The sequence below is a fragment of the Stegodyphus dumicola genome, chromosome 1 (assembly GCF_044657685.1).
Source record: "Stegodyphus dumicola isolate Sdum_Otavi_A_Nest chromosome 1, ASM4465768v1".
Lineage (NCBI taxonomy): Eukaryota > Metazoa > Arthropoda > Arachnida > Araneae > Eresidae > Stegodyphus > Stegodyphus dumicola.
In genome coordinates, this window is record NC_140768.1 from 284,125,773 (window position 1) to 284,141,394 (window position 15,622).

Genomic DNA, 15,622 nt, shown 5'->3' on the forward strand with positions numbered 1-15,622 from the left:
AACTGCATTTGCTGCAAATGGGAAATGTCTATTGTGGATTTGAAGAGTGTGCTTTAACTGTGCTTAATTTACGCTTTGAACTATTTATTCCCGGAATAGGAAACACTTATTTAGGGTTTCGATATTATGAAAGAAGATCTTAGAAATTAATTGCGAAAAGCACTGAGCCATGCCTTATTCTTTTAAGAACTATGAATTCTAAATAGGTAATATTTTTCCTTTTTCTTAGGGAATCTATGAGGCGAGTAATAATAGTTCTAGATAAATCCTTTTAACGTGAGCTGTAATGCTAAATAATAGTTTCTACGTATTACAAAATATTAAATTAATGAATAAAAACAAAGATGTTAAATGTACTTTACAAGTTTGATTCCAGTTCGTTTTTAGAATTAATGCTACATTATACTTAGCTAATGCTGTATAATACTTATTTGAGTGGTTCAAAATAGGCCTGAATTGATTAATTCCTTTATCGATGTGTACAAGGTCTCCGAGAATGAATGGTAGGATCTGAAGAAGTCCGTGAGAAGTATGTGCGCGATGAAATGGGTTCAAAGCGTTTTTTATCCAGCATTTTTCAGTCAGTCAAAAAAGTTCACAAAAACTATTTAGCAGTAAGTTTCAATACGTGCCCCATTTACAGTACGACAGATGATTCTGTCGCTGAGGGGGTCAAGATTATTAAGTTTTTCATTCACAAACCTCATTTTTGATAAAGTTCCAAAGGCGAAAGTTAGACAGGAAAAACCAGAATTTCTTGGTGGCCAGAGGAAAGGTATATTTTTACCGAGCAACCATTCTAGAAATCGACAATTTAGCACATGATTCGCCAAATGTGACTGTGCTTCATCTTATTGAAAAAAATATCTGCAATACAGTAACTTCACATTCTCTTTGCTCGATTTTCGAAATCCTGGTTTGTTTTTTGGCTTTAGTTGATTATGGCAAAGCACACTAGAACTATCTGCCTAAGGGAAGGGATGCCTTAGTGGAGGACTTTCTAAGAGAAACTCGTACACATGTTACGCATGGGGAAAACCATGAAAACGCCCATGCAGCCAGCCCGTTCGCCTGGAATAGAACCCAGGTCCGAACACCAGTGTTCAGCGATTTTACCGCTCGACTGCTGGTGGGTCCTTTGAGGTACTGGAAATATCTCAGATGCCAGTGGACGATAAATGTATAAGCGAGTATTATTTACCTTTTATTTACCTTCCATTGGCATCTTCATGTATGCGGCGAAAATACATCCACCCAATCCTTTTGAATGATCGAATTAAATAAAAGCACTTACATAATGCATACTTTACAGATTTCACATAATGCACATAATTATGTGATTTCACATAATTATGTGAATACAAAGCATTTCACATAATGCATACTTTACAGATACTTTATGAATTCCCACTATTCATCTTCAGAGAGTCTGTAAAATGATTAATTAGAAATTTCGTGACAAAGATGTCATTACAGAAACCACAGTTTTTTTTAAAAAACGAGGAGTTCATATCTTCAAACTGATCACTATTTCATAGCCTAAGAGAATTGATAAACTACTTCTAAACTTTTGTCGAAACGATAACTCCGCATTTCATATTCGTACAATAACTTAAATTCTATTTAATTTAGTTATTCAATATTTCGTTATTTATTTACTTATTTTAGGGACATTTGCTTTTACGGGATGCCCTTTTTCAAAAAGTATTTAAATTAAAGTGCCTAATGTTTTATTTACAAAGATAGAAATCTTAATTATGATTAGAATGTACAAAATTTACCAATCTCAATCTTTTATCATAAATTAAAATTTAATAAGTGCAAAATATAAGTGGTGATATTAGTAGTACATCCCCTTAAGGGTATTTACTTTGTCAGAAGATTGAATAATAAACATTAATAAAAATTTATCCAAATCAGTAATACAAATCTCTTTTAGAGGATCTCATGGCAGCCAATATTTAATCTATGTGTATACACTTTATGGAGGTAATAATAATTCTTTATCAATTCTTCATTTGTAGCAAGTTGTAGCTTTTGAGCGATAGACCTTTTAAATGGTGTAGATATAATTGTGTTTTTATTGGAGGAAGTATGGAATATCCACTGTGCTCACGCGGGAATTTGTACCATGACTCTTCCAACTGCTAGCTGGACGTACTATTAATTAAGCCAAGAGAAGATGCACAGATGGATCCAATACTTACAGACTTTTTGGAGAGAGGAATAAGGAAAGATCGAACTATCACGCATCATTAGAGAAATTATTAAGTTCCTTGGAGCAAGGGAAAATTAAAAGTCAAATGAGCTATGATGGCCAAGATTCGAACCATGGATCTTCCAGTTGATAACTGTGATAACATCTTATACCACGACAACAGGCACGGGGAAAGCAATAATTCCTTGCATTCTTCCTTACTTAAAGAATAATTAAATAGAAACACGAGACCCAAACAACCAAATCCGGATGCGACCCGTCCGCCATATTTTAGCTCGGATACCACTGAAGAGACCATTAAATATATCTAACCAATAAACTGGAAAAAATTACTGTACTTATCCTGAGGTTCGAATCCATGAATTTTCACTTACATTGAACTTACATTAAGAGAATGATCACGAGATAATAATAATAAAAGAAGCATTTTAACGCGCTTGGATGCTAATTCACTTCTTGTATGAAATAGCATTTCATCACTATAAAGCTAATTGATCATAATTAGGATAAATGGTTCTTTTTAACTTACATTTATTCAAGAGATAAAGAATCTTCGAGAAGTGGTTGGTGATGCCATCTGCTTAAAATGCATTGCATAACACTTTATGTTAGACATGCATGTAAGATTGCCATGGCATCTTATAAAAATTGTTAATTTATTTAATTCTTATATGCAGTAATGCATTTACACTCAGTGAATTAAATTTATTCAAAATTAGAATAATAATGAGAAATGTTTCTCAGTTTAAATTAGTTTATTTTCTTTCGTGTATAAATTAATTTAATAACAACAATTGCAAATTGAAGTATTTTTAAACTTATTTTTGTATCTGAATAAATAAATCACTATTAAAAATGCTTTGTCACGTGTCCTGACTTAATCAACTTTTTATAAATACGTATTTCTAAAATACATGAATATTGAAAGGTTTTTAATTCTAAGCCTTTGGTTCAACATATCAGAGGTTCATCTTTCTCAGAGAAACCTAAAATCATAGCAATAATCATTTTCATCAGAATACATTTTCTGTTCTGCTGACATATTCTAAATTTCATGTAATTCTATATTTTTATGTTATATTTGGAATACCTGTAAAACATTGAATAAAGAAGCCTGAATGATTTAGTCAGATTTATTTATAACATATCGACTTCAAAATACATATTTACAAACAAGTTCTCGTTTTTTCCCGAGGTACTTGTACGTCTCAATAGAACAAGACATCAAATATAAAAACAAAAACAAACTACACATGTATATCAATAAAATAACTCTTTTGTTCTTTGTGATAATTTAAAAAATAAATTATAATTAACTATAATAAGTTAAACTCTAATCACAAATTTAAATATAAAAAAAAACTTGATAAGTTCTTTTAATTAGACTAAAGAATTAGAATATTTATTTTTTATAAAAAATTAATTCAGCTGTCTTAAAGTCATAGCCTTGAAGATTAAAGTTTTGAAATCCTTCGTGTTTAATATATATTTAAATAATTTATTAGTCATATGTAAGCTGAAGGAATATTATAATTAGTGAAGCAATATTAATACATGAAAGTTTTTAATAAATAGAATAGTAGGAGTATTGTTAACGTTGAGTATTTTCAATGAAAAACAAAATTGACATAACCTTTCTTCTAAAGAAATTGTAAGTTTTATTACAGAAATTTTATGAAATCACAAATCGGATATTTGTGCAATAAATGCCATCAACAGCATTTGGAAAACTTGCCATAACGGTTGAAAGTAAACAAAAACCTAGATATCAGAAAACGGATAACAGGGAAAGCAGTTGCTAAGAAATATATTTTATAAAAGATTAAGAAAATAGTAACAAGCAACCAGACATATTAGTTTAAAAGCTGGCGTGGTGCAAGAAAAATATGTTGAAAAATTGTGCGAATTTCCCACCTTTTCTCTTAAATCCCTCTCACATGGCCCCACGGAAAGCATCCCAAGCGAAACTCACGATGACGTATAAAGAGATCTTACAAAATATTAGTATTTTATGTACATTGTCCTCAAATATTTTAGATTTTATAACAATTTCTCTATAAAATACGATTATATTCACAGATAACTTTAATACAACCGAACATTCATCATTCAGTCCATTTTACGGTGTTAATAAATAACAATAAATATAGCGAGGAACTAGGTAAAACCGCTGGAGTTCTGCGAAGATGACATACACTGTTCCAAAAACATATCCAAGTGCAATTTCACTTTTATCTCGCCAGTAATTCTGTGTAAATCAACAGTCTGTTATTCATCATTAAAGCTGCTGGCAAAGGTCTGGGTTGAGCAGCACTTGGAATTAAGACGAATAGGCATAAAGTAAGTCATTCATTTGCTTGACTAACACACTACAGTATGGAGGTATTTTTATACCCTTCAATGGGCCATAGGCACAGCTACCTTCAGAAACTCTGTGTTGTCGTAAGAAATCGAATTGTCTTCTTTTGCTGTGAGATGTTTTACCCTCATGAACAAAAACCCTGCCACCAGGGTTGATATGGCAAGTAAAAGCAACAAGAATACTAAGCCAACTGCGAAACTGGGTACAGACATGCAAATACCCTCACCATCTGCCCTAGTTGCGTATACTACAGTCTCTTTCTCTTCATTTGGTAAACTGAATGCTACGTCTCCAGGTGCAACAACCTGAATTACTTTCTGAGTAGGAATGTCTGTCATCTGTTCCTTAGCTTGACGTTTTCTCCTGTTGTGATCCTGAATGGAACGTGGCATGCCCCCTGTTCCAGCAACACCGTAACCGCCACCTATTTTTATATTGTTTCCTTTAGCTGGTAACTGTTCTCCTTGACGATTGAAGAATACTGGGCCATATTCTCTATCCCCTCCTTGATCTGGATGCTCTAAAGCAACATGACCCGATGGAGCATCAGCATCAGAACCGGACAACAAAGCCTGATGCGGATTAGCATCTGGATGGCCTTCGTTGGTGTAAGCTACCACCTTATTCTCAGCATAAGAGGGGTCTCTAGGAACAGGTAAGTAGCCACCACCAAGTTCTCCAGCACATTGTGGTTGAGGACATTCATATCGGCATACTTGAATTACACACTGGAAATGAACATTCATTGAGTCAGGGAATTTAAATGCTTGGAAATAAGCGTAAGAAACCACAGATGCAGAAGCTCCGAAGTTTTTGACTTTCTGGAATGGACTCATAATCTTTGGTCGTACCACGCAGCCATATTCATCAACCAATTGTATAGGCTGGTGATGGCCATCGTGAGCGATACAGTTTCTGACAAGCATATCGAATTTGTTCTCTTCATCTTTGATAGCAAGAACCATAGTCATAGTCTGGCCTATTTTTACAATTCCAGCCACTTCGCTGGCCCATGGACCTTTTCCAACTTGTATTTGCATCCAGCACTGGATATTGTCTCCCAAAAAATTAGCTGTTACGGCATCCAACATGTCGACTTGGAAAGGTCGAAATGTCACAGCTTTCTCATAATAATCGTACCAAGTACATCGGAGTCTTCTTGCTTGATCCCAAATTTCTTGAACCTGGGGATCATATTGAACAATAATTGTGTTTTCAATGTATAATCCAGTTGTTTGATCAGGATGATTATACCCGTTGCCTTGGCTGCTAGTCATGCCGCAACCACCTAGAAAAATGTCAAACTTTGCTTCCAAGTGACCTGTTGCTGGTGGAAGATGGACGCACTTTGGATCGCTGTAATGGCCCTTGCTGAAGATCATACCATAAAATGGTCTATCAAATTCAATATAAACCTTCATATGATTTTTTTCGCATTTCACGTTGAGAGCTTTAATTTGAGCCATATCGGGCCTACCACCAGGCCATGGATCATGACCGTGAGGTACTAAACCGTTTCCATAATCTGCTGCTCCATAGTCGCCTCTGTGTTCAGCCGGTAGGTGGACAGATTCTTCTTGCTGTAGGTCTTGGGCACTGTCGATTTCTTTTGCCCATACCTGCAAAGGAAAACAGATGAAACTCAGAAGACATGAATATGTTTACTTTTATATCATTAAAATCATCAAAACCAGGTATGAAAATGTAACTTGAAATAGTAAAACATTTTGCTTTCTATACGCAAAACAAATTTCTCTTATGGAATTCCAAGATTATTTGTACTGTTATGTATATAACTGACTTCAATGAATATTAATATTGGTAATACAGCGTTAGTGAGTCTATGTTCAATACATTGTACAGCATAAAAGTCTGCTTTGTAAATAAATTTTGCCTATAAATTATCATCGTTTATTCTGCTGAGTAAAAATTACCAGCAGAATGAATAAAATGCAATATTACAGAACAAAACAAAATAACAATACGTTCCGTAAAGATTACCAAAAATTTTATCAACAGTTACAGAAATAATTCCTTATTTACTATTTCATATATACGTCAGCAAGTAGACTGAAATGCAAATTATATGATTGTTCTTTACGTTCCTTTGCATTTCTCTCATTAATCTTTGAAACAGAAACTTTCTCTGGAAAACTTCATAATAGGTGAGAGAGTATATGCACTTTAAATTTGATAAGAAGTAAACAATGAATTTAAGAAGAAATTCAAGTAAGAAAATTACGAAGAACATAGATCTTTATTCAAGTAACATTAGTACAAAATTCATCACGAGAAACAGATTTTTATGTGAAAATCGTAGCAGTTGCTTTTAGAAGTGTTTAACAGATAATCACTTTATCCATTTATTCACAAGAAGATTGAAATTACAAAATCGATAACTCTTGCACCAGAATTTCAGGAATTTTTACTCAGGAGGTTTCAAAATGCAGTTGAATTGTTCTCATATTTATATCCTCAAATGTAGTGGTCTCTAATTTATTCATAAGTAAAGAGATGAATAAATTTGCCGAATATTTAACAATTAGCAGTGAACTATATTTCAAATCATTTTGTTAATATTATGAAAACCAAATGAAACAATTCCACTCCTAGGCAGAGATACAACGAACCCTCTTTAAGCTGACTACGAGTGGTTCCAGTTAATTTTGATTTTCTGCGGAGGTGGTTGTATTAGAGAGATCACGTTCTGTACTCAGATTATTTACATATTTAAAGATACTAATCAGTTTCAGAGGTGATTGTCTGGGGGACGTGGTAGTGAAGAGAAGGTTCACTGTATTTATATTTTCCGTAATAATATGCAATGTAAGAAGATCTGGCTTGCAAGTTTGGTATTTCAATTACTGTCAAGCATTTCATCACGGCCAGCTCCCTAAGATGACCAACATTTTTAAAACGTAAATAAACATAACACCAAACATAAATAATCATAACATTAAACATAAATAAACAAAATTTTTTGAAAACGTAAATAAAGGGCACTGAACGTGACCTTTTGTAAGACGACTACGCTGACAGAAGACCAAGTTCGTCTGGAAACATGGGTGGGAGGTTTAAAAGGGGTTCAATGTATTTCTCAAAATACTTTGGTTCAATTTCTTTTTCTTCTCTTAATGTTTATAAGAGAAGCTTTTTTCCCTTTTTGATGGAAATCTTTACATCGACTAAAGCTATTTTAAAATAAAATGATTCTATTTTTATCATTTAATCACAGGCAAATTTAAAATTTATTCATTCTTCTTTGTTGAAGGAAACATACCGAGTTCTAAGAGACAGATAAACCTATAAATTTTTAAACAGCATAAAGAACTGATGCCAAATGACATTTACAAATATAAAAACGGAACTTGAGTTCAGTAAAAATTTATCCATTTTAAGGTTGCTCCCACATAAATTCTGAGAGCAAATAAAATACAGCGAACCCACTCTTGACGATCATCTTTGAAATTTTTTCAACAGCAGTTAAAGTAAACGGTATTTTTGAGAACATAAATAAACGTCGGTATTTTACCGCTCTGTCATGAGCCAATAAATAAGGAAGAACGCAAAAGTGGATGGAAAGCAAGAAGCAAGTTGAATATTTTTGAACGTGGTAGTTTAAAAATTACATTAAGTAAATTTATACCAAAATAAAAAAAATCTACATTAATACACGAAACGCTGCCATCGCATTAATTAAAATCTAAATTTTGGGCAGTTAGAATCTGTGATTTGGTTTCTGAAAACCTGTTTATGTTTGTAAAATTAAATATAAAAATTAAAAAAAAAAAAAAATCTGAAAGGTTTCAGATTTTAAATTACGTTCAAAGGGGCGTTTTTTTAACATTTTGTGTGTTACCTTTATTCAATATCATGTTCTTCGCACTTAAACCATAAAATTCAGTTCAACAGCAATATCGCAGAATAATTTTAAATTGAACATATCTTTAGAATTTCCGATACACATTCTCGCGCGCTGGATATAAAAGTGTTTTTCTGTATTAAACAAATTTTAAGAATTTTCATTCAGGAGAAACCTCACAGCTGTTGTTAAAACTGTACTAAGACGAAATTAGGGCACGGAACAAGATCGCATCAACCAGTTTTCCCATTGCATAAACAAAACCGTTTTTCAACAATGTGGCAGGTGTTCTCAAAACATACAATGATGAAAAATGTTTATTCACAGAATCTTTTAACTTGTGGCATCGCATCGCTCTTTAAAAAAAAAAAAAAAAAAAAAAGAAAGAAAGAAAGAAAGAAAGAAAGGAAGAGAAAGAGGCAATGGTCGGCCTTGGCATTGGCTTCTCTGAGAGCGTCTTCAAGGATGCTTCCAAGCTAACATCCGTCTATTTTGCATGGAATAAAAAACACCGTCCTCGACGGATCCATTCTTAGCCCAGTGACCTACAATTAGCCCCTGCTCACCTACAGCCAAAGGCTCTCCTCTTATTGCCACAACCGGTTTCCGTTGTTTTAATTTGGAAAAGATCTCGGCGTGCCTTCCATCCCTCTATCTAATCGCATTTCTCTCCTCAATCCCTCAGTTATCTGAATTCACGAGTTAACTGCGACGTTGCGTGGCGAGAGTTAAAAGATCAATCGAAATGGTCCGGGATAATTGAGCGTGTCGGGATGACTTTAATCTTAAAAAAGGATCTCAATGGAGAAGTTTGCGAAGGGGTTCATCTGTCATGATCGATTTGTCAAGTATTTTAAAAGTTCTTAAAAGGAGACTTGGTTAAAGAGATCGAAAATAAAAGAGAGAATTTGATAAGGTTGAAGTAGGAGGAATGAAAACAAAGAGACAATCTTGTTTCAGTTTTATCTAAACGATTGTTTCAAAAGCTATAATCATCAACGTTTCGTTGAGGGCGGAGTTAATCATGTGCAGCGACTAATGTTCCGGTTCCGAGAGATAAGAATACAAAAAAAATACAGAAAAAGCACGAAGCCAATACTACAAAAACCCATGCGTATACATTTATTATAAATTTTAAAAAATTAAATGTACTGAAACTTAAATTGATTGAAAAGTTATATACGTTCAGAAAAAAATTAAGAAAAGTATAGCATGCTTAAATGTAAATACTTTTAAATATAGGAAAAGTTGCATATAAATTTATTACATAGTAATTACATAAAAAAGGGCGATTTTACCATCCCAATTTTTCGTATACACGGAAAAGAAATTTCTAGTTAAATATTTTCCTAACTAATTAATTATTCTTAATAATTAACTCATATAACGTTTTCCTATATTTAAAAATATTTATTAATTATTGTTGAATTAATAAATAGATAATCTTATTAATTATACAATAACTAATAAATATATTTATTTTGTAATAATGTATTAATTATTGTATAATTATTTGAACTGTAAATTATCATGCGATAAAAACAAAACTGTAATTAAAAGATGATTACCATATGCTATTAATTAGCCTCATTCAGTGATGAAAAATCGTGAACAATATTTCGTTTTCATGAAATTTCTTACATAACTTAACAAATGTTTTTACATTTAAAACAAGTAATCTTGCATTTTTGGCATTGCTTTCTTCAGCCTGTAGGGGAAAGGACTGCTAAAAACACATATTAATTTGACTGTTTTGCTAAAATTATTTTTAAATTTTAAACGTTTAAACTAAACAACGAATTTGTGTGTTTTTCGATTCAGAAACAAGTTGTTTTATTTATTTACTTCTATCGTTACACCAGCTCCCAGATGACGATGCAGTAAAAGACGTAAACTTCATTTTCATTTCTGGTTTTTGGCATATTTTGTCTCCTATTTTCTTTCAGTTTGCCATCGTACTCCTGTTTTTTGGTTTTTTCTTGTGATTCATTCCAAATTGCAAATGAGATGAATTTTTTAATGCATTTTATATTGCATTTTATTTTGCATCATCCATAATATCTATATATACTTTGAAATCTTAATGGTGTAGAACGTAGAAGGTTGAATCTGTAATTAAGAGCAAGAATTTTGATGGTTTAGAATTATGAAATGCGAACCACAATGAATAGGAAACTGACAGCCGAGGCATATTAAATCTTGATTTTATTTCAATAAACATGTTGCAACCACAAACAACTTAGCACATTATTTGTGCCTATTTCATTATGTTTAAATGTTTGATAACTCTGCAGTAAAAAAGAAGCAGCAGAAAGCAGTCCAATTACGCCGAAGAGTAGCAGGCCAGTGCGTTATGTTCAAAATGATATCTTAATTCAGACTGACTGAGTTTTGGTTCTCAATGCATTTTGATTGGATAATTAATACTACTGTAAAATTTTTATTGGCTGTTTGAGTTTTAATTTCATTTACATCATCAGAATTACGTAAGAATCATATGATATCGATTAGTCTCGAAATAACGCAGTGCAAAGAGAATAGAGAGGGAAAATTGATTTACGCTGCTAATTAAAATTATAATTTATCTTTTACATATTCTTAATTTTTCTTACATATTTATATTTATTCAAATTATAAATAATCAGGCAAATCATGAGTTAAAAAGATAAAATTTGATAAAATTTTAATTTCATTTTTCAACTTTTTAATTTATGTGTTTTCTATTTAATTTAAGTGAACTTATTTAGATAATTATTTTATACCTATCTTAGCAGTTATTGAGCTATATTGTTTTATTTACATCATTTTTTTTAATTTTAATATTATATGTATATATCGTACAAAGTTTAACTGAATAAATTTCAGAATATACTATATCACTTTATCACTTTTTTATACTTGTTTTCAAATCTTCATGTACAATATTTCTATGGGCAGTTTAGTCATTTTTTGAATTTTTTATATTATATATAAATTCGTTTTTATTCTTTTTGAGTAATTAAAATTGTTTTACTTTTGTGTTGGCCAAATTGTTATATTGGGAAGGCGTTTCTAATTGTCAGAGATATTACAAATAATTCAAAATTATTAATTTCAATGCCTCAGCGAATTTGAGATGAACAGAAACGTTACTGATCTTGCCAGAGAAAGAGGTGATAATGATAATACTACTTTTACCTTTTTGTATTTATGATTGCGTATTTTTATTTTTTTACAAATTACTTTTCAAACTCAGTCCAAGTTAATGTAATAGATTCCAATAACTTTTATTAATGTTTAAAATTTGAGTATCTTTCAACTTTCTATCCCACTTTTCCCCTTTAGTTTTAATTTAAAAAAGTAAATAATTGTGTTATACGAAATTTCAAAGTTAATGTGTTTCATTTAACAATCGATATAATCACATCAATTTCTTAGAAGTATAATTAAACATTTTATACAGAAATTCTATTCTATTCTAATTACATAGAAGAAATGTTATATAAAATGTATTGCTCTAACTTAATTTAAAGTTTCGAATTTGTAGAATTTAGAAAGAATTTAAATATCATTTATAGCTGGCTACAATTTCGGAGTGTCTGGCTGTTACTAATCCTATATGAGTAAATTAATATATTTTCTTAATTAACGGTTGTGTCTACCACCATCATTTTACAATTAAAGTATTAATTCTCGGAGTGGAAGTTGAAGTGTTTAACCAAGGGAATCTGAGATGCTTGATCAAATGAACAACCAAGTCTCTCATCTTTACATAGTTACATCTTTGAACCAATATCAAGTATTTAAACCACTGTAGGTCTACGAAAACTTTTCTTTACAGAAAAAAGAGGAACTTTATTTAAATGTAGTAAAAAGTATTTAAAAAATTAAATCGTAAAGAATCCATTTCGAATTTTAACAGGAAGGAGTATTATATTATTATTTCCAAGTACCAGTATCTGAAATGTAGTTAATAGCCTCAATTTCTCATTTTAACTGTTAAAAAATAGTCATCTGTTGACATACTATCAAATCTTGACACCATTAAACAATACAAAATAAATTATCTTAACTGAAACCTATTTTTTTCCTTAAAAAAATCCCTCAGCGTGTTTCGCATTACCGCCATCATGTGACGCAGTGCATGCGGTTACGTAGCTTCTCGGCATAAGGAAATGCGGGATAGTCTGTCCTACTTTTCTTTCCTATTAACTGGAAGTCCCCCAGAAACGGCCCGACACCCGTATTCTTTTACGGAAATAAAGTAAAACATGAATTACTTTGACACATAAATCATCAATATAGCAGGCCATAAACAAAAACTAATAATTATTTCAGCTTTTGTATGTAACTTTCGGTTATTTTTAAAGTATTTAGTATCTATTATTTTTTAAAGTCTTTAGTATCTTTTAAAATTTTACGTATAAAGAATGCATAATTATTTGTTCTCCAATGTTGCCAACTGGAAGCACTTACAAAAATATTATTTGAATTCATTACTTTTCAGACATTTTTTTTTTTTTTTTTTTTTTTTTTTTTTTTTTGCAGTAGCTCTTCTGTTAGGTAATAGTTTCACGCTTTTACTTTTGAGTGAAGGGTACGTATTTTAAAATATTTCTTTTAATAAAAAATAAACAATATTGTTCATTGCAATGAACTCTTTCGAAGCAGCTACCTTAACTAAGAGGGCCACCTCTGAAAGTGACCAACTGTGCCCAGGATTCGAACCATGGATCTTACATTTGCTATCTGTTAGTGCTGACCACTCACATCACGACCACAGCACAGGGAAATGCGATAATTCCTTACTTTGTTACCGCTCACTTTAACAACGACTGATGAGAAGTAGATTCAATTGAAAAAATCTTGGGGGTGACGAGTTATTGTGCACCGAGTTCGCACCAGTTCGGGCGCAGCTGTCGAGACATTAAACATTTCGTTTGGCCTAAAAAACATAAAAATAAACTGCACACTGAAGCAGATGTGAAAAATGTACGATGCGCTCGCCAAGATTTGAACCAGAACCTCTTGATTACGGGCCGACTGCGCTACCATTACACCACGAAGTCATGCTGGAAAGAGGTGAGAATCAGCATAATGATTTACTATTTTGTCACAGAGATATTTAAACTAGAAATACATTTCATCTTCCATATGTTTTGTCTTCATAGTTTCAGTTCATTATGTACATTATGTAAAATATAAACTTATATATTTCATACTAGGATCTTGGTTTTTTTCCCTCTCTTGGGGGAAAACTTGGACAAAGAGAATAAAGTAAAGAATTTTTATTTATTTTCATTGCAAAACTTAGTTAATAAAATTATAGATTACAAAAGTAGCACAATTAAATTATTTCTCAAGTCAGTGGTCGTGTTACCCTTGCGATAATCAAAAACTGTGATAATCATGTGACCATGAGCATCAAATTTGGTAGTAACACGCTAACAGGAACTAGCTACGCAGATTCGGATTAGTTTACAAATTGAAGTTTCGCTAAGTGGCACCAGTCATGAAAACAGCAAGACAAATGCCATAGAGTGATTTTTGAAGAAAGACATGAAAAACTACTAAATTCAAAGCATAGTTCCTGCTTCTAATTTCCTATTCTTAAAACTTGAAATGGGACTTGAAACATTGAAAATAAAAATACTTAAAATTTTATAGAAGTATTTAGAGAGGTCTTCTTATAATGGAGGCTTACGACAATTGTCCCGTTTGCATTTGCGGTAGGAAAAAAATCAGGTACTTTCTTAAATAATACCCAGACAATTCACTTACCCTGAGAAAGATGAAGGTCTTAGAATTTATTATGAATTTTAATATTCTTTATCTAGACATCAAATCGGCAAATTTTATGTTTTGCGGAATTAATTCTCCTCTGGCGACTTTAGAATGATAGCTTCGCAGAAACTTCAGATCTTTGCAATAATCACACTTCAAAACTTCCTATTCCTTTAATTATTTACTTTAATTATCTGCTTCGAATCGAAACCCAGTATTTTTCTCATTATTCACTATCCCTAATTTCAACTCAAGCGATTATTATACAGCATGTATATATAGTCTTTCTTTAAACCAGATGTTTATCATGTATTTTCGAAGCAACCTCGTTGTCCAATTTGCTGTTTAGAATGATTTGCGCATGCACGGCGACGAAGCGTGATCCAGGATTTGGAAGATAGTGGATAAGATCTGGAACCTCACGCGACAGTCTTCGCTCAGCCTTGAACTCAATTTCAGGTCACGTAAATTCTTTGCGAGTCTGAAAAGCAATCCAGCTAAATGGGAAACCAATTCTGTTGTTATCTTACTCTCGATTCTCTTCCCGCCTCATGGGACGAGCAGGAGCTGAAGATTTAAAACTAGATGTTATCAAAAAGAAGATGAAAAACAAAGAAAAATAGAAGAGAAACACGTGGCGGATTTTCTTGGCCATTTTAATTATGCACAAGGGTGGTTTCGAACAATACCTTACGTAACAATGAAAATATTCGGTCCGGTATAGAACACTGGTTCCTCAGACAACGTACAGAAATCGTTTAGAGACGTTCTTCAACAGTTTTAGCATCAGAAATCTAAATTTTATCAGATAAGCTATTTATTTACATTTAATGAAGAACCGAAATTTAAATATGATTAAATCCAATAAGAAACCACCATTTCTTGAAACACATGTAGATACATTAGTATTTTTTTCGAAGCAGGAGACATGAGAAATGTAAAATATTCTCGCCGGGACTCTAACCTTGACCTCTCGAATATACGCCGAATGTGCTATCGTCACACCGACATGCTGGAAGGCGGGAGAAAATGCCTTATAAGCATTTAGTTCATTTGGCATTAAGTCAGAAATTAATGCTTTTAATCTTATTCTTTAACGGCTATAGGTACGCCAACTATCACAAAGGGTACCAGTTCTGTATATTCCACCATGCTTTTTGATCACCAACTACACAAGTACACGCATGATAGCTTTCTAGAGTTATACTGCTCCACTGAATTCTTTGGGAGGGAAGAGTTTAGGATTATGATGTTCTAATATTCAGTATATCCTTTGGGGAATTCCATTATTCAAAAGAAAAACAATTTTATCGGAATTTTTTCCCGTTTGTCAAGATTTAAAATTTTACATCGGTTTAATTACGTTTCGTTCGCTAACGTGAGGCATAACGTGAAATGTAGAAATCAACTAATGACA

At 32.3% G+C, this 15,622-nt stretch overlaps 1 protein-coding gene across 2 annotated transcripts in view; it reads right to left on the reverse strand.

Annotated features, from left to right (window-relative positions):
* Positions 1 to 3,337: 3,337 nt before the first annotated feature.
* The window catches only part of dyl (transmembrane protein dusky-like), a 76,909-nt gene continuing 64,624 nt past the window's right edge, over positions 3,338 to 15,622 (reverse strand). For both annotated transcript variants that reach the window (XM_035358273.2, XM_035358274.2), the window contains exon 3: positions 3,338 to 6,199. In XM_035358273.2, the coding sequence (XP_035214164.1) occupies positions 4,616 to 6,199 (1,584 nt within the window). In that variant the 3' untranslated portion in view covers positions 3,338 to 4,615. The remainder of the gene's footprint in view (positions 6,200 to 15,622) is intronic.